Below are 26,354 nucleotides of genomic sequence, written 5' to 3'. Positions count from 1 at the left end.
ACAGAAGAAGGAAAAACATGAAAATTTGATTGTATAATCTTAATTTGAATAAGAATTGCTATTCCCCTAATTTAAATGGAACTAATATTTTATTTTAATTTTAATTTAAATTTAACATTAATATATGACGATTTTAACTTTATATATGTATTTTATTTCCTTTAATATTGAGAGCAATAATGTTAATGTGGTTTTCTATTTTATTTTTATTTCTAAAAATATTTAAAAAAAATTAGTCGTTTAACGTGACTGATTACTAAAAAAAAATTAGACTTTTAATTAATTGAGATTAAATTTTAATAAAGATTTTCGACAAATATCACCAAAAAATAGGATTTTTAATTAATTGAGAATAAATTTTAATAAGGATTTTCAACTAATTATTATTATTTTGATTGGAGAAAAAATTTAACATTAATTGAGGAGAGATAATTGAAAACTCGGTTAATTTATATTAAGGTTGTCAAATAATTTTATTAATAGTTAATTAATTAGATGATGTGTCTTAAATTATTAAATTAGTTGGTAGAACAAGACAGACATTATAATATGAGAGCAGATTTTTTTTCTTCATACATAGTATTTATCCGTTAGATAGAGGTTTACTAGAGGTGGGTTGTTTTTGCCGCCACGGCCATTACAAATGAGAAATGATTCCATCCTTTTCACTGACTCCATATCTCAACCGTTTTTCAAATTTTTCGACCGTTGGGTTCTGGAACTCCATCATAAGAGAGGCTGTGAATCAAGGCCATTCCCACAAAGCACTTATTCTATATCGTCAAATGAAACAAAATGGTGTGGAACCTAACAATTTCACCTTTCCCTTCGTCGCGAAAGCCTGTTCGAAGCTATCCTATATTAGATTATCCCAGATGGTTCATACCCACGTTGTGAAATCTTCATTTCAGCTGGATGTCTTTGTGCAAACAGCTGTGGTTGATATGTATGTGAAGTGCAGTCAGTTTGGTGTTGCCTACACTGTGTTCGAGAAAATGACCATGAGAGATGTGGCTGCTTGGAATTCAATGATTGTGGGATTTGCTCAGTCGGGTTTTCTTGATAAAGTTCTTTGTCTATTTTTTCAGATGATGTTTTCTGGGATTCGGCCTGATACGGTGACAGTTTTGGGGTTGACTCAAGTGAGTTCACACTCAAAGAACGTCAAATTACTGAAAGCTATTCATTCGCTTGGAATTCAAATCGGATTAGAGGCAGATATTTCTCTAGCTAACACTTGGATTGGTGCCTATGCCAAATGCGGTGATCTTGATTTAGCCAAGGTCGTGTTTGATAGGGTTGACTTGGGCGTGAGAACTGTTGTCTCTTGGAATTCAATGATAGCAGCTTACTCAAACTTTGAAAAGTTTCATGATGCTATAAATTGCTACAAACAGATGTTGTGTGATGGATATAGAGCGGATTCGAGCTCTGTTGTAAGCCTTCTCTCGTCATGTGCACAACCAGAAGCACTGCTTCAAGGTACTTTGATTCATTGTCATGGAATTCAACTGGGTTGTGATTCTGATATTTCTGTTGTTAACACTCTTGTATCCATGTATTCTAAGAGTGGTGACATTGTTTCAGCAAGACTTCAATTTGACAACATGCCTTATAGAACTTGTGTTTCGTGGACTGTTATAATTAGCGGCTATGCTGAGAAAGGGGATTTAGATGAGGCATTGAGATTGTTTCATTCTATGGAAGCAGCCGGTGAGAAACCTGATTTGGTTACCATGCTTTCTCTTATTTCAGGCTTTGGCCAAACAGGAGCACTTGAGCTAGGTAAATGGATTGACAGCTATGCATTTTCAAACGGATTAAGACACAACACAGTGGTTTGCAATGCACTAATTGATATGTATGCAAAATGTGGAAGTATGAATGATGCGCGAGAGCTCTTTTTCATCATGCCAGAAAAAACTCTCGTCTCCTGGACAACAATGATTTCAGGGTGCGCTTTGAATGGTGAAGTTGAAGAAGCTTTTGATCTTTTCAATACAATGCTGACCTTAGGCATGAAACCAAACCACATCACATTTCTTGCTGTTCTCCAAGCTTGTACTCACTCAGGTATCCTAGAGAAAGGAATGGAGTACTTTGATATGATGACAAATGAATATTTCATAGACCCTGGCTTAGACCATTATTCTTGTATGGTGGATCTCTTTGGCCGCAAAGGAAGAATAAAAGAAGCCTTGGAGCTAGTTCAAAAAATGCCCGTTAAACCTGATGTTGGTATTTGGAGTTCGTTGCTTAGTTCTTGCAAGATTCATAGAAACGTAGAAATTGGCGAGTATATATCTGATCGTCTCTTTAAGCTGGACCCTTTGGTTGCAGTCCCATATGTTGAGATGGCTAGCATTTATGCATCAGATCAAAGGTGGGATGATGTTGCAGCAATAAGAAAAATGATGAAAAGTAATAAAACGAAGAAATTTCCAGGGCAAAGCATTGTCCAAGTGAATGGAAATCGTCATGTTTTTGGAGTTGAGAATAGGGGTCATTCTGAGGATTTGTTTATCTATGAAGTGTTAGATACTTTGATTTTGCAACTGAAAGAAGAAGCATGCTCAGCACAGTCAGAGATAAACCAGGAACATGAATTGACATGAAGCTTTAAACAGCGAGGTTAGATAGCTGATTCACAAGTATAATTTTATACGTTATTTATGGGATTCAAGAGGAGGAAGAGCTGTATATGATCTCCATTGGATTTATTTTTTTAGCATTATTTTTTGTGGTAATTATTCTATCTTTTCTAGGTTCATTTCCATTATCAACTTGTAGTATATAACGGAGAGGGAAAGAAAACTACAACATTGTATGATTTATTTATACAAATGATAAAAAAAATCTATTACAATGACCAATTGGGTCCTAATTACTATGGAAAAACTTGATAAACACACAAGGACTTTTACGCAACTATAACTGAATAATTATATATATATATATATCTTTCAAATTACATATCAATAATATAAGATAATTAATTGTGATGTGTTATATTCAATTAATATTAAGATATTGATTTATGTTTTTTGATAGTATTTGATTTCTATTAACTTTTGTTTTGTTTTGTTTTTTTTTTGAAAGAATTTGATTTCTATTAATTGATGATTGTTTTCTCATTTTTAGTTGAGTGTTAAGGCATCTTAGTATGTTGTAACATTTCTGTTAGATTAGTTATTGGTTCGATTGGTTAGTGGTTAGTTGTTGATGTAGTTAGTCATTCTTGTAATCAGTTTGTTACTAGTTGGTTTTGGTATTCTTTTGTACTCAGCTATATAAATAGCTTCTCTTGTACAGTTTCATTAAGCAATCAATAAACAGTTTTGAGAGTAAATGAAAATCTAGTTTGATCCAGGCTAGATTTTCATTTACTCTCAAAACCTTCTTTCCAATATTCGTTCAATGGTATTAGAGCTTCTTGCTCTCAAGCCCCTTTGTTCGTCCTCTTCATCTTTCTCAAACCACCATGGCAGCTCAAGCTTCAAGCTCCAAATCAGTTCGTTCAAACATGCACTATCGATTAAACATGATGATTTCAACTTCTTGTCTTTGAAACATCAAGTTCTTGCTACAATCCGAGGACCTTGTCTCTCCAAATTCTTTGATCCAGATTCCGCTCCTCCAAAATATTCGTTTACGGCTGATCAAGAACTGTGTACAGTCTCATCCGATTACGAAGATTGGGAAGCTCAAGATCAATTGATCCTTGGCTTCTTTCGTCTATGAGTGATATAAGTATCCTTATTGAATCAAATGCTCAATTTCATTGTGTTGTTATAGTGAAATTGGCAAAAAAATTTCGAATCCCTCTTGCTCTTATCCTTCTTCATACGTGGTAGTTGTTGATATGGGAGCTAATTCTAGTTTTCGAATCCCTATGAACACATTCTCTCGTGACTCAACAAGTTTGTGTGATTCATGAAGCGAGAAATGTACTTCTCCTCGTTATGTCTAACTTGCTTGTGACCATCTTGATTATGTTCGTTAGCCTCCCTCATCTTGTTACTCACAAATTACATGTCCCTAAATCTTATTCCATTTCATTACATATATATTTTTTATTTAAAAAAATAGACTAATTTCAACCCATACGATCTTTGAGACACTTTACTAAAAAATATGTTGATGACGCTGATGAGTTCTCCAAAATGGGAATTTTATTTATTATAAAAATATAGTTTTTCTGCCTAACACCAAACATACACCTACCTAACCTACCTAATATACATATCTAAGTAAAATACCAATGATATCTTGACAACAATGTTTTAATTTGGAAGAATCTCAATTTTCCTAAATATGCGAATTTCAATAATTTATCCCAAAAATTGAAGAAAATATATGGAAAAAAAATCAAATGATTAACTTTATCATTGTTAGTACCAAACACTAGGTTAACACTAAGATAAAACATAGCAAGCAATCGATACCACACCTAAAGGAAAAAAAAACATTATTGAAGTCCCACAGGAAAACTTTGAGAAAGATGTAACAACAAAACGTCATTAGAAACATATAAATTTGTAAAATGCAACCATGTAGATCGTCCCTTTCGATTTGATGGCCAGTGTCAACCTTCCACCACTCATTGCATCATCACCAACACCATCATCTCCCAGCCACCAAAACGTCAATGCTAATGGCATAACCTAAATCTAAAGAACTCCTACCACAATATCAGGCCAAAGCAATCCCAAAGCATTGAGATGTAATGGTGAAGATGTTGGAATTTGTGTCACTAAAGAGTATTTTTTGTATAAACGATTACTGTTAATTAAATAAAGTTAATATTTTACATTCATATTTGTATTTAATTATACATCTTATTTATTATGAAGATACAATATTATTGATGTGATATTGAATTAAGTATGCGTATAATAATATATATACAAGATGATTTAATTCAAGATAATAATATAAAAATTGTCTGTAATCGCTAAATAAAGTGGGAATTTTAGTTGATAAATATTATAAGTATGTTCTATCTTCTGTTTCTATTTATGACAAAGCAATTTGTCATGACAGGTAAGCAACAAATTTTTTATATATATTATTTAATTAATAAGATTAATTATTTAATTTAAATAAATATATATAGATACTAATATTTGATGTTAAGATATAAATGAGAATAATTAGTTTGTTAGTTAAATGACCAAATATTTTTGTTTAATAAATAATATGAGAATATTGGCCTCCTTAAAAATAGGAAAGATGGTGATATTTAACTTATTTAAATTTAAAATTAAAAAATTTAAATTAGTCAAATACATTCTTTATGAAACAAGATTATTAGTTTTCATTTCTTAATGAAAAATATATGATATATTGAAATCAAATATTGGTTTAAGAAATCACTAATAAGATTAATAATTTATTTTCATTTAAAGAAATGGAAATTTTTGAATACCTTAATTGGAGTCAAAATTTAGTTAATAGAAACTAATTAATTATTAATTAAATATAATTTAAGAATTATAATCTCAATAATTCCCATTAAATAATAGTATTTTTCGCAAATATCAATTATTTATTTAAATAATTATGAATTATTTTTCTCAAAAATTTGATAATAGTTTTGGAAACTATTAGTTATTAATTAATAATTTATGAAATTATTATTTAATAAATAGTAACCACTTTCCATTAGTTTAAATTAGTAATTTATGAAATTATTATTTTAATAACAAAAGTTTACAAACCTTTGATAAAATCATAATTTTGGAAATTAGGTCATTTCATTTAGAACCTATGGTTAGAGTTTGGGTGTGCAATTCCCAAGGCTCACAACAAAGGACGAAACCCATGGAGATTACAAGAAGCTTTGAAGCCCAAGGAATGTCTTAGCGTATTTTTGTAATTTCGTTTAACAAAAAGAACCCGGTCAATATCCTAATGTTTAATTATATTGTATGCTTGGTAACATGTTTGTTGTACCCTAATCTTAGCACGAGTTCATTCACTCAGCTCGAGTAGAGCTGACAGATAAATACGTGGAAAGGTAATCAAGTAGAATATTTGATTATTATCTATACGGACAACTCAAGGTTCGTAATGGTCAAACCTGGCATTGGGTGTCCTGACTTTACCACGAACTACGAAAAAGATAAGTCATCAAAGCACTAGCTCGGGGTCGGATAACTGTCAGAACACAAGCTCGTGGAAGATACGCAGCTCGGGGTGATTCAGATATAACGCACACTAAATAATCCCCAAAGATTCAGGATCTGTTTATACGCTTGTTCATGGCTAGGCTATCATATTTATTATCCAAGATAGCAGGACATATTTACTTTGTGATCAAATCATATCCCAATATAAATGGGAATTATTTGTATTGAATATAGACATTATGTAAATGCGTGATTGACTCACGCGGTTACCCAAACATGTCCATGGAATTCCCCTATAAATACTGGGAATATCGGACAGGAAAGGGGGACGATTATTCTGTAATACCGAAACTCAGCCAAAATAGAGAGAGAAATAGTAATAATATTGACTCGTAGACTAGGTGGATTTTAACCACTGAACCACGTAAAAGTTCTGTGTTCTTGAGTGAATTTTGGATATTTTTCATTACGGTTTACCATCAAGCACTAATCTGCCTTTATTATTTCTTAATACATTGTTGGTGAAAAACCGCGTCAACAGTTTGGTGCTTTCGTTGAGAGCAAATTGGTGCTTCATCAAAATCCCAGTCGATTCTCATTATGGTGCTCACTCGCTCAATGCATGATAATGAGATAGAACAGCTCGATGGGTAAGAGACCCTTCATAATGCTGTTTTGAATGAACATGGCCCTGAGATTCAGCAACATCCGGGAAAACAACTGGCGGGACAAGGCGACACTGGGAGTTCGGCGTCATTGCCGCCGAATCCAAATCTAGACTACCTAACTGCCGTCAAGTTGAAAAACATACAATTGAGAAGCCATCTCGCTAAGGCAAACAGACAGATTGAGGTGGTTTTGGCTTGGTTACCCCCTCTTGCAACCAACGTTAATGTCAGAAAGAGGCAGAGTGGGTCTCATAAGTCCCACAGGAATAACCGATCCAAACCGAGTCGATCAGTCAAAACCGCCACTCAAAGTTCTGTACCTACGGGGCGAGATCACCAGAATGCTCGACCCAGCAATCATCATAGGGGTCCTTAGCATGTCAGTCGGTCAGTTAGGACTGCAACCCCAAGTTTGGTGCCTTCTTCACCGGCCCCCAGGAATGCCCATGAAAATCCACGACGGGGGGTTGGGACAGGCTCACGAAGACAAAATGCTCCAACAAACCGCCTTACGTCGCGATCGGATCACCAGGCACAGAGAACTAGAGACATTGGAGTAGAATAGAGGCAAACTAATTTAGTCCGCCTTGGTGGAACGATGATAGCCTCACCAATAAGGCATCCCCCATCACCTATAAGACATCCGACACCACCTCTTCCTCAATGGGACATTCTAGCTTATGGAGACAGTAGGAGAAATCCTCCCCCATCTTCCAATACTTACGTCCCACGAACACGTGTCAAAAATCTAGATCCTCGGCCCTAGCCGCGAGTTGTAAGCTTTGCAAACAGGAGTCTCTGGATCGAAAGTCATCGTAGTGGTAGGTCCGAGGGCGACCTAAGGAATCATTTAAGTTCAGCACAGAGCCCTCGGTATGATTCGCAACCCGATTTACGCAATCGTCTGAATTCGCAGAGAAGGAATCTAGCTCGGAACGAAGATATTAGCTATACTCGACAAGAATGAGGTCCGTCCATAGTACGCGATAATGGGAATGCCCCACAAAACCAAGATCGAGCTTGGAGGGACAATAACCCATCAAACGCATATGATAGGATAGGAGCTGTTGAACAGCCCCCAGGTAACCTAGGGACCAAACCCTAAAAAAACTAGCTTTGATGGAAGAGCAAATGAAGAGGCTTTTATCTAGAAAAGAAAAAGATGATTGTGACTTAGATGAGGAGCTCGAACCTTTCGCTCCAAATATTGCGGCGGCCACATATCCGGTGGGATTTAGAATGCCACACCTGTCAAAATTTGATGGAGATGGAGATTCGTCAGATCACCTTGGAATGTTTAACACCATGATGATGGCTCACAATGTCGGGCTCGATCTAAGGTGTATTTTATTCCCTGCAACTCTGGTCGGGCCAGCCAAGCAGTTGTTTAAGCAATACAAGAGGCATTCCATAAGCTTGTGGAAGAAGTTTTCTTCTGATTTCAAAAAAGCATTCCGAGCTTCACATGCAGCTCAGGTTGATACTAATTCATTGGCCAATGTAAAGCAACAACTTGGCGAGACGTTGAAGGCATATCTAAGAAGATTTTCCAATGTCCCTACACGAGCTAGGGATGTTGATGACAACTCTCCGCTAATGGCACCGAGGACAGGAATCCTCGTCGGGGGCGACCTATGGCAGGAACTCAAAAGAAAATGAGTTAAGAGTGTGGAAAAATTCTTGGCCTGAGCTCAAGAATGGATTAACCTAGAGGAGGTATGAGCTTCTATTGCAGGAACCAGCTAGATCCCTGTCCAGCCCGTTGGAGTGGTAACAAATGTTGCAGCTACGACTCAAACCGTTACCCAGAATAACCAAGGGGGAATAACAAAAGGAAGGGAAATGGCGAGGGCGACCAGAGCGGGACGAAGAAAAATAAGTCTGTGGAGAAGTTCAAACATGTTTACGCTACTTATATCAACCTAACGGAAACTAAAGGAGCACATCTTCCTGGCAAATTCTAAACGCATTCCATGGAAGAATCCAAAACTGTTGAAGAACCAGAGGGCGAAGAGAGATTCTTCAAAGTTTTGTCGATTCCATAATGACATCGGTCATAACACTGATGACTGTAGACAGCTAAAGGATGAGATCGAAACTCTCATCAGAGTCGGAGCGTTGGCCCAGTATGCCCAAAATCGGGCGGTCCCTAATCAGCTCGCTGGAGCAAACCCTCAATCAATCCCTGAAGCACCAGTAGGCCAAAACGGAGCTCAAACAAACCAGGTCGAACCTCCTCTGATAGTGGGAGGAGATATAACCACCATTTTGGGAGGAACTCATTTGACAGGCACGAGCAGTGGGGCCCAGAAGAGGTACATTAACGAACTGAAGTCCCATAACGGGGTGGAGTTCGTCTCGGAACAACGGTTATCGAAATAGCAGCGATTGGAAAAGCAACCAATCATTTTCACAAAAGAGGATGCTAGCCACGTCCAATTCCCACAAAACGATCCGCTGGTGATAACCGTTCAGCTCGCCAGCCAAAGGGTCCAAAGAACACTAGTGGATAATGGAAGTTCTGTGAATCTACTTTTCAGGTCCACCCTGGAAAAAATGGGGTTATCTGTAATTGATTTGAAGGAGACCTCGATGACTCTGTACGGGTTTTTTTGGTGAAGGGTCGGCAGCCATCAAGACGATCGGATTGGTGGTGACATTGGGAGAAGAGTCACGAACTATTTCCAAGTTGCTTGAATTCATGGTAATCGATTGTTCGGCTGCATACAATGCGATTTTGGGCCGACCTGCGTTGATGGCATTTGAAGCCATAACCTCTAGCCACCACCTAGCAATGAAATTCCCCTCAGTCGCGGGAATATGCACCGTTAGAGGTGATCAGCTCGCTGCCAGGGAATGCTATAACATTTCTATGAAGGGAAAATCACAACCTGGGCAGCAAGTGATGGTCATAAATGATGGAGGTAAGGAGTCCCAGAAAGTAGAAGTTACTCATGGGACAGAAGAACCACAGCAAAAAGAGGATAATAAGGTCACCAAATGCAACGACGTTGACCCAAGGGTAGGCAAAGACAGAACAGAGCTCAAAGCCACAGAAGAGCTTGAGGAAGTAAACATCAACCCCAAAGAAGCTTCAAGAGTCGTAAAGATGGGAAAGAATCTTGACGACAAAAGGAAAAAGGAGCTCGTCAATTTTTTTTTACAGAAATACCTAGACGTCTTCGCCTGTTCGCATGAAGATATGGTAGGAACAAGTCCGAATGTAATAATGCACACCTTAAATTTGGACAAGAATGTGCCTACAAAATCCAAAAAACGGAGATGTTTGGGAACGGTCTGAGCTGAAGCCCTTGAGGAAGAAGTAGTTCGGTTATTAAAATGCGGGTTTATCCGGGAGGCAAAGTACCTGATCTGGGTTGCCAACTGTACGCCCTAATTTTCCACGGGCTATTAGCGAGCTAAGATATGGCATAATTATATCAACCACGTGGCCGGAGCTGCTGTTATCAGGTCCTACCTCTTTAGCTTGAGGTAGCCAAAAGTTTATTAAGATTACTAAGGAGCCGAGTCAGAGTTATGAAGACCGCGGGTTAAGAAGGCATCCAGCTCGAGGCACGAGTCTGAGTTGGAAGCTGTGACCCTTTATAAAGTCAACCATGCAATGTAAACGTGCATATATCAGACATCACGTGTCTGATATATCCCTGAATTCTCGGACACGCAGCATAAACGTGCGTGTTCAGGCACCCACGACTGGGTTGGGCCGTGCGGCCCATTATCCCCTTACCTATTGATTAGACCACACTTCATTTGTCAGGTTTTAGGAATTAATCATGAATGTCACAGAAGTGACATGATGGGTAAGAAGGTCACGGGATGACCCCCTTGCCAACCCTCAGGTGTCCTCTCCTATAAATATGGAGACCCTAGGGGTTGCAAAGGGTTGGATTCTATGGTGTAAAGAAATACCCTGTAAAGACTACCAGAAATATAGCAATAATATTGGCTGGTGGAGTAGAAGGATTTTAACCTTTGAACCACCTAAAAAAGTGTTCGTATCATCGATTCATTTTAAGATCATTCATCAGCTTCGGTTCATTACTTAGCACTAATCCCCTTCTCTTATTTTCTTAATTACCTGTTGGCGAAGAACCGCGTCAACAGTTTGGTGCTTTCATTGAGAGCTTGTTAGATTAGTGCTATCGCAAATACCCAACCATGGTGGTCACTCGCTCAAGATACGGTAACGAGGCGGACCAACATGATGGGCAGGAGGTCCATCGTGCTGCCATCTCCGATGATCAGAATCCTGAAGTTCAGGAGCGGCTGGGCAAGCAGCCAATAGGCCAAGATGACACTGGAAGTTCGGCACCCCGGCCACCTAATCCGAACCCAGATTTCTACACAGCGGTAGAAATGGAGAATGCTCAGCTGAGGAGTCAGCTGGCGAAAGCTAACCAGTAGATTAAGGAGGTGTTGGCCTGACTACCCCTCTTACAACCGACGCTAACGTTGGAAAGAGGCAAGGCGAGACTCATAAGTCCTACCGGGGTAATCGGTCCAGGCCTAGCCGGTCGGGCAGACCCCCGACATCAAACCCTACTCCCTCATCGCACCATCGAGGGACCACCTTCGAAGAACTACCTAGGGTCGAGCAGCAGTATAGTCGATCGGTCCGAACTTTGACTCCCATCTCACAGCCGCCCTCGAGTGCGCCCAGGAGGGCTCGGGGGAATTCTCGAAGGAGATCCGAGGAGGGCTCATAGCGACAACCCGTCCCGGCCAGCCGTCCTGCGCCCCGCTCAGACCGCCAAGTGCAAGACCCGCAGGTTGGCAGAGCCGAGATGCCCCTACCTAACCTTATCCGCTCTGACGGGACCAGGATTACATCCCCGGTCAGACATCCTCCTTCACCGATAAGATATCCGTCTCCTCCTTAACCTGTCCGAGATATTCCAGCTTATGGGAGCAGCAGGAGAAACCCACCTTCCGCAGGACCATCCCATCGTAGCAGGGCGCCCAGAGAAGTCTCGGATCCTCATCCCTAGAGGCGGGCTCCAAGCTTCTCAAATGGGAGCTATTGGACCGGAAGCCCCCGTAGTGACCTTTCTGGCGGAGACCTGCACCAACGCCTGAGCTCGGCGCAAAGTCCTCAAGCCACCCCGAGGGGCGATCTCCGAGATCGTCTTACCTCTCAAAGGGGAGACCCAGCAGGAAATGGCAGCCGTGCTCGCCCAAGGGAAGACCTGTCTGAGGTACGCGATAGCGGGAATGTCCCATATAACCTTTCTCAAGATAGGAGGGACAATAACCCGCCAAACGTGTACAATGGGTCCGGAGCTGTTGAACAGCCCCGGAATAACCAAGGAAATCAGGATAAAACCCTTGAGCGACTGACTCAGATGGAGGAGCTAATGAGGAAGCTCCTGTCAGAGAAAGAAAAAGATGAATATGATTCAGGGGACGAGGTCATAAAGGAAGGAACCTACAAGTTAGCTCGGCTTAATGGAGAAGTGGTCCCACGAACTTGGAACACCATCCATTTAAAGAAATATTATCAGTAATACCCTTGTGAGGCTTACTTAGAAAGGCCATTTTTTGTGTATTAAGCAATGAGAATTAAATCTTCTTTCATTTTTGTGTATATTTGCGAATGTAATCTCTAGTAACCACGAAAGACCCTTTCCTAATTACTTGGGGGGCATATGGTGCCTGGATATAACCAGGTCGGCTTAAAGGCTTAGGAGTTTATTCAAATTGATTAATCGGTGTTTTTCTTAAAAAGCACAAGATATTAATCAAGAATAAACGTAAACTAAGTTTTCAATTTAACGTCCTGGATGTAACCAGGTCCTAAAACTTAGAAGTTAATTCAAATCGATTGATTGATGCTTTTCTTAAAAAGCACGAGATATTGATAAAAATTAACGCCAACTAAGTTTTCAAATTAACGTCCTGGATGTAACTAGGTCCTAAAACTTAGAATTTAATTCAAATCGATTGATCGATGCTTTTCTTAAAAAGCACAAGATATTGATAAAAATTAACACCAACTAAGTTTTCAAATTAACGTCCTGGATGTAACCAGGTCCTAAAACTTAGAAGTTAATTCAAATTGATTGATCGTTGTATTTCTTAAAAAGCACGAGATATTAATAAAAAATTAATGCGAACTAAGTTTTTAAAGTAATGTCCAGGATGTAACCAGGACTTATCTTAGAAGTTGGATCAAAAGTGATTATGTTTTTTCCTAGAAAAGCATAAAATGTCAATCGCAGCACCAACAAAAGCTAAGACCATTACCAAAATGCATAAAGGCTGAAGGTTATAAATCAATTAGAAAGAAAAAAATTGATAAAGCCAATTGTCTCGAGGTTAGAAAACCTCATACAAATTTACAAAAAAATAAATATGTGTTCAAGGGGTGGAAAGAAGAGAAGTCCTAGGCCCCGCCAGACAGCTCTGATGAAGTCACCACCTCGCCCTCCTGCTCGGCAGCTGCGGAGGTCTCCCCAGTCTCGGAGGACGCCTCTTGCTGAAGGCGAGCTTTGAACTTCTCCAGGAAGCTGTCCCATGCGTCCGCCCCCATAAAGGAGAAGTCTCCATCTGGGTTGTAGACCCAACAGTGGTACAGCATGGCCTCCATGGAGGAGCTAGCGGATGCCCTCTCCGTCACCAGGGCGGCCTTGGCCTCCTCGGCCTCGGCCTTGGCGGCATCCAGTGCGACCCGAGAGGCCCTGGCCTCCTCGACCTCAGTCCTCGTGACGGCCAGAGCAGCCAAGGTAGCCTCGGCCTCCTGCAACTTAGGACGAGACGTGTCCATCTCAGCCTGCGCAGACGCCATGGCATCATTGGCATCCTGTTCTTTTTTTGGGCAGTCTTAAGGGCAGCCAAAGTTTTTTGGTGCTCGCCCCTCATGTCCTTGAGCCGAGCCCTAGATCAGGATATGCTCTGGTGGAGAGCTAAGGCACCCTGCAAGACAAAAAGACGATGAGGCAACTGCCTTAGAGAAAAAGAAAAACAAACATGTAATGCGTAATGAGCATGAGATACAAATGGCAAGGCCAACTTACCGTGAGAGCCATCCCCAATGAAGACTCCATCACATTCTTCGGGCTCCTCGTCTCGATCGCCCGTAGGTCCCTCTCGGCGACGTTGTAGTAATGGTCCACGGTGTAGCTCGCCGTCTCATAGACCGTTCCCCGAAAGACGTTGGGGATCTTCTCCAGAGCCTGGGGGTTCACTGGGACGCGCACCTCGGGGGTGGTGGTGGATAAGGTCCCGGTGGGCACCCCCGTTTCCCGAGCAGGGTCGGGAACTCGCGGGGGAGGAGGAGGCATCTTCATTGCAGGAGGTGGCAGAGGTACTTTCTCCTGAGCTGCCGGAGCCTGGTTTTTCCCCTTTGCAGGGGACTTAGAGGCACTCCCGATGGCCTTCTTCGCTAGCCGAAGTTTCTTCACCATGGGCCCAGAGGCCCCTGAGGAAGGGTTCCCTCCAGGGAACATAGCTCGCAGGTCGTTGCTCCCGGGCTGAGACATCTCCTCTGAGAAAGCAAAGGCAAAATGTTAATATACAGATAGAAATATGTGTACAAGAAGACAAAAGGTAAAGGGAAAACAGAACTCAAGTATATTGAAAGGGATCCTACCCTCCGAGCCAGAGGAGGAATCTATGGTCACGACCACCGGCCCCGGAGCTACAGCGGGTGAGTCCAGGACAATGACTTCGCGAGCTGGAAGAGGTTCTAGGTTTGAATCTGGCTCGGGACTAGACTCTTCTACATATTTCCTAAGGCCCAGAGCTACTGTACTCTCCTGAAGAGAGGGCCACGACCGAAGATTGGTCCCATACTCCTAAAAAAAGATCGACCTAAAAGCTATGATGTTATCTACGACTACAGTGCCCCTAGGGCGGCTACTTTTGTAATCCAGCACGAGCTGGTCAACGCACTAGAGTAAGGTTATATCGCGGTCTGGGTCACTTCGATGGCGTTGAACTGGCTGGTTGGGATTGAACCTAGCTAACCGAGGGTCTGCAGTGGCCCTATCTAAGTCCCTAAACATATAAGGATTACCTTGACCAGAGGGACCGGCGGCCGCTTCGGGCCGGACCCTCTCCTCGTCTGTTTCTTGGGCAACCTCCAGCGCTCGCTTCCACCTCACGAGGGGCACCTCGTCCTCCTCGTGCTCTCCTTCCCCTGCGGCCTCCTCCTCAGGGATGGGTGCTATCTCGCGGGCTGGAGGGAGGCTTCGAGGTCTCCTCAAGGCCAAAGTCTGGCCTGGAGAGATTAGCTTGCACGCCAGCATCGTCTCGTCTGACACGAGCTGGCGATAGTCCTTTTCGCTGGGGGGAAGCCTCGCCAATGTCTCGTATTGACCCTCGAGGGTCGCAGACTTGGCCGTCTTCGCAAAAATGGCTGCACGATTGTTTCTAAATCAGGAACAAATAAAGGGAGCTATTCAATAGTCAACTCGCGAGCTAAGAGTAAAAGATACGAGGACGGTTGAAGTAATGAAGTTCGCAGTTGCGAAACCCCTTGGACATAAAGAATTGGTCTTTGAAGTCGTTGGGGTGGCTGGGCAGCTCGATGACTTCAGTCGTGATTGGAAAACGGGTCAAGTAGTAGAACCTGTCGCCTCGTCCCTGCTGCTCCGGGCTGGCCTTGAGGCAGAAAAAGTATAAGATATCCGCCGAGGTGGGGGCCTCCCATTCCTGCTTCAGGAATAAATATCTCAACCCCGCTAACAAACGGTAAGAGTTAGGGGGGAGCTGGAAAGGATCCAATTTCACGTAGTTGAGGAAGTCGGCAAAATATTGGTCCAGCGGGAGGAAGGCCCCAGCCTTGAAGTGCTTGTCACTCCAGGCCGTGTATTCTTCATCGAGCGGCGCGCAGCTCCGCTCGCCTTCTTGGGGAGGTCGGGCGATTAGGGCACCCCTCCCAATCTCGATATTGTGGGAAAGGAATATTTTATTCACTTTCCCCTGGTCGGTGATCTTCGAGACGATCCTCTCGGCCTCGAAGAAAGCGACGGGCGCTACCTCGAGCTCCCGCTCCACGGCCGGCCCAAAAACGGGGATTGGAGAGTCTGTCACCACCTCCTTCCCTTTGGATTGTTGAGAAGACGAGCTGCCAGCAGTCTTCTTAGGGGCGTTCTTCTTGGGTCCCATCGGGTTGCCTAGCGAACAAAAGAAGAAAATTTTAGAAAAGGCGACCTAAGCATAAGAAAGATTTTGAAGCGAAGTGTTTCCTTTGCACGGTCTGAGGTAATCTCAGCTCATGGAGAGTGAGACCACGCGGTTCTATGAACACACGCCTGTGCTCCCAACGGATTCTCGATTACTTAGAATGCGTGTGTTAGGAGGGTCAGGATAAAAGTTTGCCTTGGAAGGAAAGTTTCAGTAGGCAAACAATGTAGAAACCGCCTGTGAAATGTGTCTCCTAAGCTACCCGGTTTTGCACCCAAAAGGCTGGATATTTCAAACAGGCATACCAAAAATCCTACCCAGAAAATTTCCCCAGAAAGCATACCATATGAGCCATGCTCCTAAATGTTTTTTTCTACGATCGATGCCCTAAAATAAAAACCTGCACCTATCATACCCGCAAAAAACCAACATAATGTTGCATGCGGCTACAGGAACAATTTACCTAAGCTGCAGTGAAGAGAAAATTTAAAGCATGCATAAGCAGAAAACTTACAAAGTGTTTTGCTGTGGGGAGGATGAAGGGGTCGTCTGGGTTGGAGCCTCGTCGGAATAGCTGGTGCCAAAGCCTCAAAGGGGCTCTCGCGCCTGAACTTCTGGAATGTTGGGAACAGTAACCGGAAGAAAAAGAGGGTTTTTTGAGGTTAAGAAGGAAGAAGAAGATGGGAAAATTAGAAAATTTTCAAATAAACGGGTGGCCCATGCATAAGGTGGCCACCCCTTTTATATACGTAGGAGGCCAAGTGAGGAGGGCTGTTGGATTGCCCTAATGTGGGATACGAGGCTCTCTACTCGAAAGGCGAAACGATGGCCGAGTATAGGCTAGGCCATTTAATGCGGTTCTCGGAAGACGTACCGTCACCAACCACGATGCTCCACGTATTCGACGCCTACGTAATGGGCGGAATGTGAAGACTCCACAAGGAAGCCTAAAAGCCCCCACTGTGGCCCTAGGTGGCGCCGTGTGCCACGAGCAGGGGCTTGGGGGGCAAATGTACGCCCTAATTTTCCACGGGCTATTAGCGAGCTGAGATATGGCATAATTATATCAGCCACGTGGATGCCACGTGGCCGGAGCTGCTGTTATCAGGTCCTACCTCTTTAGCTCGAGGTAGCCAAAAGTTTATTAAGATTACTAAGGAGCCGAGTCAGAGTTATGAAGACCGCGGGTTAAGAAGGCATCCAGCTCGAGGCACGAGTCTGAGTTGGAAGCTGTGACCCTTTATAAAGTCAACCACGCAATGTAAACGTGCATATATTAGACATCACGTGTCTGATATATCCCTGAATTCTCGGACACGCAGCATAAACGTGCGTGTTCAGGTACCCACGACTGGGTTGGGCTGTGCGGCCCATTATCCCCTTACCTATTGATTAGACCACACTTCATTTGTCAGGTTTTAGGAATTAATCATGAATGTCACAGAAGTGACATGATGGGTAAGAAGGTCATGTGATGACCCCCCTTGCCAACCCTCAGGTGTCCTCTCCTATAAATATGGAGACCCTAGGGGTTGCAAAGGGTTGGATTCTATGGTGTAAAGAAATACCCTATAAAGACTACCAGAAATATAGCAATAATATTGGCTGGTGGAGTAGAAGGATTTTAACCTTTGAACCACCTAAAAAAGTGTTCGTATCATCGGTTCATTTTAAGATCATTCATCAGCTTCGGTTCATTACTTAGCACTAATCCCCTTCTCTTATTTTCTTAATTACCTGTTGGCGAAGAACCGCGTCAACACCAACCCTGTGCTGGTCCCGAAGCCAAACGGGAAATGGAGAACCTGTATCGACTTCTCCGATCTAAATAAAGCTTGTCCCAAGGACTGTTTCCCACTGCAAGGGATTGACCAGTTGGTAGACGCCACGATAGGTCATGAGCTCATGTCCTTCATGGACGCGTATTCTGGATATAACCAGATTGCAATGAATCCTGCGGACTAGGAACATACTAGCTTCATGAATGAACATAACGTATACTATTATAAAGTTATGCCATTCGGATTGAAGAATGCCGGGGCCACATACCAACGTTTGGTCAACAAAATGTTCACTAGCCAGATCAGGAGAAATATGGAGGTGTATGTCGATGACATGCTTGTCAAGTAAAAAACTGCCAATAACCATGTGTCCGATCTAGAAGAATGTTTCGGAAGATATGACATGAGGCTGAATCCCCAGAAATGTACTTTTGGAGTGGCAGTTAGAAAATTCCTGGGGTTCATAGTCAACACAAGGGGAATAGAGGCAAACCCTGAGAAAATCAAATCATTGTTAGAAATTCCCTCACCTAGGTCGCGTAAAGAAGTTCAAAGCCTAACTGGAAGGGTGGCAGCTTTGAATCGATTTATTTCAAAATCCACTAAAAGTGTCTGCCATATTACAACTTGCTCAGAGGAAACAAGAAATTTGAGTGGATCGAGGAGTGCGAACAGGCATTCCTCGACCTAAAAATGCACCTGGCCGAGCCCCCGGTATTATCTAAGCATATGTCTGGAGAACCTTTACTCCTTTATTTGGTCGTGATAGAGAATGCAGTCAGTGCCATGTTAGTTCGAGAAGAAGACCATGCTAAAAAACCAGTATATTATATAAGCAAGAGACTTCTCGGAGCCGAGTCACGATACCCAATGATAGAGAAACTGGCATTCTGTCTGATATTGGCCTCCAGAAATCTCCGACCATATTTCCAGTCCCATTCAATCAACGTCTTGACTGACCAACCTATAAGGCAGGTTTTGCAAAAACCTGAAACATTGGGACGTCTTTTAAAATGGGCTATCGAACTTAGCCAGTTTGAGATATTGTACGTGCCACGGACCTCAATCAAAAGTCAGGCCCTTGCTGATTTTATGGCTGAATGCACCATATTTCAAGAGTAGCTCTTGAGGGAGTCGGTGCAGGAGTTATGGAAAATCTTCATTGACGGATCATCAAACGAGAACGGATCGGGAGCTGGGATCATCTTAATCTCACCAGAAGGACATAAATTTCATACAGCTCTGAGATTCAGATTTGAGGCATCCAACAACGAAGTCGAATATGAGGCCTTACTAGCAGGGTTGAGAGTGGCAAGGGAACTAAAGGCGAAAGCCATCCAATGCTATAGTGATTCTCAGCTCGTGGTCAATCAGGTATTGGGAGAGTATCAAGCTCGAGGTACCAAGATGGCGTGTAGTGTCCCAGAACTTTTTTAGCTAGATAGTAGTAGTAGTAGCTAGTAGTTATTATTAGTTTGTAGTATGTTAGTTTCCGTGGATTTTGGTTCAAGCCGGAACTTAGTTGGAAACTCGTAGCAATAGTTATGAATTCTATAAGTTTAACCTATAGTTTAGTAATATTAATTATAACATAAGGTTTGATTAATATTGTTGGTCCTAGAAATATTATTTATTATAACCTAAGGTTTAGATGGAATTAATAAGAGTGTGACACTTGTGATAGTCATGTTTATTAAGGATTTAAGTATTTTTTATGAATAGTTTAATTAAAAGAAAGATCTAGAAGCTCTAGAACCTTCCAGCAGCTGTTAGGATCACGTTTAGACTCAGTCAAAGCTATTTATTCAATTCAAAATATGCTGAAAAAGTGCAAATACGTGTTTGATATATCAACGTATGCTGATATATCACAGCTATAGGGGCCGATATATCGCCTACGAAAGATACAAAAAAAGCGTCGACTTTGCACGAACGATCGAACGAGGCTCTGAAATATGGGGTAGACGATATATCACCTATAGGGGGCGATATATTGGCTCCAACTCACATTTATGGAAGTTTGTGGTTTTAAATTTAAAAATAGCCTTAATCACTTAGACCCGCCTTTGAACGATTTTGACCGAGTTTTGGGCATCTGTTGAACGAAAATTGAAATCTTTTTCATTTTATATTAATTTATTAATTCAAATTAAAGGGGGTTATTTTCAATCCTTGAACTCTATAAATAGGACCTAGTACTCAGCCATTTTCTTCATTCTTCAAGCATTGTTCAGAGCCTCGAAGTTGCTAAGGTTACTATAGAGAGAAACACTTGGGTTTGGGTTAAAAGCTTTATCAATCTAAGCTTTTCTAAACACTTGGGAAGTGAGATATAGTGTGATTTCGGTACCAAGGTTTAGATCAATTCATAAGATCATCTAAGGTATTCTTATCCTTAAGTTCAGTTCTTCATGGTTCTTTAGTTTTCTTTTATTTTCTTTCAGATCTTAACTCTTGTTTATGATTCTTGATTAGGTGTTTAAGTTTCTTGGAACTTAAGGTTCTTTTCGGTAAGTTTCTACTCGGATGGTTTAGTTTTATTTTTCATCTACTTTCTTTAGAAACTCACCATTCTTACTGTTGGTTTTATGAGTGTTCCAAATCCTGTTCTTGTCTCTATATCCTGGTTTTTGGTAAGGAAAATAGGATAGGTTATATGTGTTTATATGTTTATGTTATGATATATTTTATGCTATAATATGTATATGTATAAATATGTGTTGTAGTCCTTGGGCATACGACTTGCTTAGATAGCAAGCCCCAAGAATATGTTTGATAGTCGCTTGGGCATATGACTTGCTTAGATAGCAAGCCCCAAGAATTTTTATCATTTTCATGGTTTAGAGTTATGATTTACCTTACCTCGATTAGTAGACAGAGGACCTAGATGGGTTATCATATACTACCATGTGATCTAACCTACCTCGATTAGTAGATAGGGGACCTAGATGGTTTTATCACATGCCATGTTAATGAGTTAATGGCCATTAATATTGTAGTCCTATATGTTATATGTTTTTATAGTCATATGTTTTATAGTATATGTGTATGATATAATCTTATGTTTATGATTTATGATATATGTTGTAAGTAGATTTTCCTTGCTGGGCATTAGGCTCATTCCTTCATTTTTAGCTTGATGTAGGAAAATGAATATAGAAGGCAGAAAGATTCATGGCAGCTTGGCTTGTGTGTTAAGGATGAATGAATTGAATGGACTGCGTGACGATCGAGGATGGAGTTATTTTTAAGTCTTTTGAATTATGTTTTGATGTATTTCTGCAATTAATTTTTAAACAATTAAAGTTTATGTTTTTATGTATCAACCAATGGGTACCCATACCATATTTTCTATTTCATATTTTACTTTGTATTTTGCACAATATTTTATTTGGGGTTTTAAATAAAGTTATGTTATTTCTTATGCATGTTTCCCAAAATAGTAGCTATGTCTAGTTGTTTTAATGGTCCAAGGTCTTAGAAATAGTTGGGTCATTACAGTTGGTATCAGAGCAACAGTTCATATGCATGAAGTTCTCCTTGATACACACGCACAAGCTTCTAATCTAACCGCCAATGTAAGTGTTTATGTTTATGTTAATATTATTAGCTAACATTTTAGCCCTTATGTTTTTAGTTAAGAATGGATGGAGCCTTGACCTATGAGGATATTCGAGCCATTAAGGCATTGAAAAGGTTTAGAGTGCCAAGGAATACAGTAGGAGTGTTAGAAATAATCACTCAAAAATTGATCTTATTCCACAAGGAGATAGTTCACCTTCAGACTACTAAGAAAATTATGATGAGAGCTACAGAACAATATGTCCTAGTAATTAGGCTTTTTAAAGATTTTCCTTTTGTAATTTCAACATTAGAAGAAATATGGGAGACTATAGATGATGATGATGATTTACCAGTAGCCATGAGATAATATTTTCTCATACTTAGGTTCACCTCTAAGTTGGAATTTCAATTTACTAATGAGCAAAACCATAGAATCTTTATGAATCTTCCCCGAGGAAATTTTGAGGCTCAAGATAATGAGGAATGTGAAGAAATAGATGATGATATGCTAGATGAAGGGTCAGATGTAGAAGATCTTGATTTTTAGATTTACCCTAGCTATGTTAGTTTATTTATTTATTTTATTATTTGGATTTATGATTGTACTTAGTGAAAACCATTTTCCAAATGAATATTATTGTTATTTTGAATGACATGTATGAGTTTGATTTTTTTTACAATCATAAATAATAAATTTAATAAATAATGACTGAGTTCGGTGAGGGTGGATACAAATCAATGGATCGAGTTCTATATTGAGAGTTTAGGGGGCCATAGTAGTGGGAACGATTTTACTGATCCCAGCCCTCTCTCAATATGGTTAATTTTGGAACAACGACGAGTTTCAAGCCTATAGGATGATTAGAAATAGACTTAGAAAATAATAAAGATGGCAGATTTTCTAAAGTATAGAAACACACCCTAATTATAAAGAAGGCTCACATAATTCTTCATAAGAAATCATAACTAATAGGTTCGAGATATTTTTGCTTAGACTAAGTCTTGATTTAGAGCCTATTGGGTAAGTTCTAACACGCTTTTTCTCGACGGTTAGAACTTTGTTGAAGATGTCGCTCAGAAGGTTTGCACGCACAGCCGACAATGCCTCCAGCGTCGCTCATAAGACTAGTTAAGTCCCTCCAGTTCACAAAAGGGGAGCGCGTGCTACCAATGCTGCTGCTAATAGAAGTGCACCGCCACCTCCGGTTGACAACACCGCTGAAATTGTCCGACTGCGGCAACACGTGGAAGAGCTGCTGCAGTAACAATGACAATAGGCTCAGCCCTAGCCACAGACTCAGACTCAGCCGTAACCGCATCCCCAACAAATGGCTCAAGCACCCCAACAAGTAGGTCCTTATGGGGAATAGCCAATGGCGAACTATGCGCCCTACCCAGCTCAGTACATGGAGCCAATATATGAGCTGTTTCATAAGCAACACGCTGCAAACATTGAAGGGACAACATACCCTTTCGAGGCAGAAGAATGGTTCATGAATGTAGAGCCGATCCTAGCACACATGAATCTCGGCAACGCGGATCGCATATCCTATGTTTCGTCTCTTCTAAAGAAGGATGCTAGAATCTGGTGGGATTTAGTACAACAGACTAACGATGTCACCACCATGACATGGACTAGATTTTTGGAGCTCTTTCACAAGAAGTACTACAACTCAGCAGTCATCGCTACAAGGGTAGAAGAATTCACCAGTCTGAAGCAGGGAAACTTAACGGTAGCAGAGGATGCTCGACAGTTTGACCGACTAGCCAAGTTTGCACCAGAGTTGGTCCCAACCGATTTCCTGAGGGTTACCAAGTTTGTTAGGGGACTCACACCCAAGATTAAGCTAGGAGTCAAACTAGCAAATCCTGGAACCACTACTTACGCCGATGCTCTATAAATGACTATGGAAGTGGAAAGGCTTCAGGCGAATGTTAGTAAAGAGGAGGCTAGCAAGCTTGAACCTAAACAACAAAATCAACCTTAGAATGGTCGAAACAACAACAACAACCATCAGCATAGCAACAATAATAGCTAGAAGAGAAGGCATTCTGACAATAAGCAATCCGACAATGATAAAAGAGCATGGACTAGCAATGGAAACAATAGGTCGGGTTATGTAGAATACCCGCAGTGCTCCAAATGTCAAAAGAAACATCCTGGTGAGTGTCGTGCAAACACTAAGGGATGTTACAATTGTGGCCAGGAAGGTCATCGGAAGAGAGAATGTCCACAGCTCAAGCAAGAAGAGATTAGGGACAACAAGATGGTTTGTGCCAGAGTATTTTCCTTGACCCAAGGAGAAGCTGAAGCTAGTAATAAATTGGTCATAGGCCAGATTCCTATCCTCGGTAAATTATGTTATGTCTTATTTGATTTGGGAGCAACACACTCGTATATCTCATTAGGAATGATAGAGAAATTAGACAAACCTTGTGAAAGATTTAGAACTAGGTTTGTGACAGAATTTCCTTCGGGCAAAGTAGTCCCATCATCACCAATAGTACGAGGCGTACCGATCAAAATTGAGGACATAGAACTAGAAGGAGACCTGATAAAGCTAGAGATCAAAGTCTTCGACGTGATATTGGGCATGGATTGGCTAGTAAGGCATGGCGCAACCATCAACTATAGACGCAAGAAAGTGATGTTCGAAACTCCTGACAGTCAAAAACTATGCTTTATGGGAAAGGTTTCAGGACTACGAACACCTCTTATTTCATCCCTCAAAGCTCAGAGGATGATAGAGCAAGGATATCACGCATTCTTAGCCAGCGTCACGGATGTGGTAAAGGAAACACCACTAAAGGATGGAGACATCCGCATTATAAAAGAAATCCCAGAAGTATTTCCTGACGACTTACCAGGGTTGCCACCGACTCGGGAAATTGACTTCACAATCGAGCTAGTACCAGGAACCGAGCCTATCTCAAAGACACCATACCGGATGGCACCTACCAAACTCAAGGAGTTGAAGAGGCAGCTACAAGAACTCCTGGACTTGGGTTTCATTAGACCAAGCCATTCGCCATGGGGAGCCCCTGTTCTATTTGTGAAGAAGAAGGATGGAAGCATGCAGATGTGTATAGATTATCGAGAGTTGAATAAGGTGACAATTAAGAATAAGTACCCGCTACCCCAGATCGATGACTTGTTTGATCAACTTTGAGGAGCAACCGTGTTTTCAAAGATTGATCTACGGTCCGGCTATCACCAGCTCAAGGTACAGGAAGAGGATATTCCGAAGACAGCTTTTAGAACTCGGTATGGACATTATGAGTTTTTAGTTATGTATTTTGGTCTTACCAACGCTCCAGCCGCATTTATGGATTTAATGAATCGGGTCTTCAAGCATTATTTGGACAAATTCGCCGTAGTGTTCATCGACGATATTTTGGTATACTCCAAGGACGAAGTCGAGCACGAGGAACATTTAAGAATGACCATATTGCGATTGAAGGAGCATCAACTTTACGCCAAGTTCAAGAAGTGCAAATTTTGGCTTTTGAAAGTAGCGTTCCTCGACCACATAGTATCAAAGGATGGAGTTGCAGTAGACCCAGTTAAGGTAGAGGCTATGAAGGATTGGCCAAGGCCTAAGAATGCGGCGGAAGTCAGAAGTTTTCTCGGGCTAGTAGGCTATTATCGGAGGTTTGTTGAAGGCTTTTCTAAGATAGCAACTCCACTTACCAACCTAACCCAGAAACAAAAAAGGTTCAACTGGATGGATAAGTGTGAAGAGAGCTTCCAGTTGCTTAAGGATAAGCTCTGCTCAGCACCAGTACTTTGTGTACCGACACCCAACGACAAGTTTGTAGTCTACTGTGACGCGTCGAAGCAAGGTTTGGGTTGTGTGCTGATGCAGAACGACAAAGTGATAGCCTACGTCTCAAGGAAACTAAAGGAATACGAGCAACGCTATCCAACGCATGATATGGAGTTGGCAATGGTGGTCATCGCATTGAAAATATGGCGCCACTATCTTTATGGAGAACGGTGTGAGATTTATACGGACCACAAGAGCCTAAAGTATTTCTTCACTTAGAAAGAGCTCAATATGACGCAGCGCAGGTGGTTAGAACAAGTAAAGGATTATGACTGCGAAATCCTATACCACCCATGAAAGGTGAACGTAGTTGCAGATGTGCTAAGTCGGAAGAGTTACAGAAATCTAGCAGCATTATCCATAATAGAAAATTCGCTACAGCAAGAGCTGATCAATGCCATAATAGAAGTAGTCATTGGTAAATTGGCTAACTTGTCCATGCAGTCAAATCTGTTAGAAGATATACGGATCGGGCAAGGGCATGATGACACATTAGTGGCACATATGGATGCGTTCAGGGTATGTGTGCCGAATGACCATGGGATTAAGATGAAGATTTTAGAAGGGGCACACAATACCCCCTACTCAGTTCACCCAGGGTCGACCAAGATGGCTCACGACCTTAAAGCATTGTATTGGTGGCCATGAATGAAGAAATATGTTGCGGAGTATGTGTCTAAATGCTTAGTATGCCAGCAAGTGAAAGCAGAACATCAGCAATCTGCGGTTTTATTGCAACCGCTTAGTATTCCAGAATGGAAGTGGGAAGACATAGCCATGGATTTCAAGACAGGACTACCATGAACAAACAAGCAGCGGGACTCGGCTTTGGTAGTAGTAGATAGACTAACCAAGTCAGCTCACTTCTTGCCTGTCAAGACTACGTACACAGTAGATCAGTACGCAGACGTTTATGTCCGAGAAATAGTACTACTGCATGGAACCCCTAAAACCATAGTATCCGATAGAGGATCTGTGTTTACATCGAGATTTTGGGGAAGCTTGTAGCAAGCTATGGGTACCAAGTTAAGTCTTAGTACGACATTTCATCCTTAGACTGACGGTTAGTCCGAGCGTACCATACAGATTTTAGAAGATATATTGCGCGCTTGTGTACTTGACTTCGGAGGATCGTGGAGTAAGTATTTGTCACTGATAGAGTTCTCCTACAACATTAGCTACCACTCAACGATCGGGATGGCACCCTATGAGTTACTTTATGGAAGGAGGTGTCGA

At 41.4% G+C, this 26,354-nt stretch overlaps 1 protein-coding gene across 3 annotated transcripts; it reads left to right on the top strand.

Moving 5' to 3' along the window:
- Positions 1–600: 600 nt before the first annotated feature.
- LOC133804294 (pentatricopeptide repeat-containing protein At4g19191, mitochondrial) lies at positions 601–21,022 on the top strand. 3 transcript variants are annotated; one of them, XM_062242458.1, is made up of 2 exons: positions 601–2,631; positions 20,873–21,022. In XM_062242458.1, the coding sequence occupies exon 1, from the start codon at positions 651–653 to the stop codon at positions 2,613–2,615; it is 1,965 nt and encodes a 654-aa protein (XP_062098442.1). In that variant the 5' UTR covers positions 601–650; the 3' UTR covers positions 2,616–2,631; positions 20,873–21,022. The 3 variants fall into 3 exon arrangements, with proteins under 3 accessions (XP_062098442.1, XP_062098455.1, XP_062098447.1); XM_062242471.1 differs by lacking the exon at positions 20,873–21,022 and having other exon boundaries at positions 601–1,482; positions 1,756–2,873; XM_062242463.1 differs by lacking the exon at positions 20,873–21,022 and having other exon boundaries at positions 601–1,482; positions 1,588–2,873.
- The last annotated feature ends 5,332 nt before the right edge of the window (positions 21,023–26,354 follow it).

Source organism: Humulus lupulus, chromosome 1 (genome assembly GCF_963169125.1).
Source record: "Humulus lupulus chromosome 1, drHumLupu1.1, whole genome shotgun sequence".
In the NCBI taxonomy this organism is placed as follows: Eukaryota; Viridiplantae; Streptophyta; class Magnoliopsida; order Rosales; family Cannabaceae; genus Humulus; species Humulus lupulus.
This window is presented reverse-complemented; position numbering and strand designations above follow the sequence as displayed.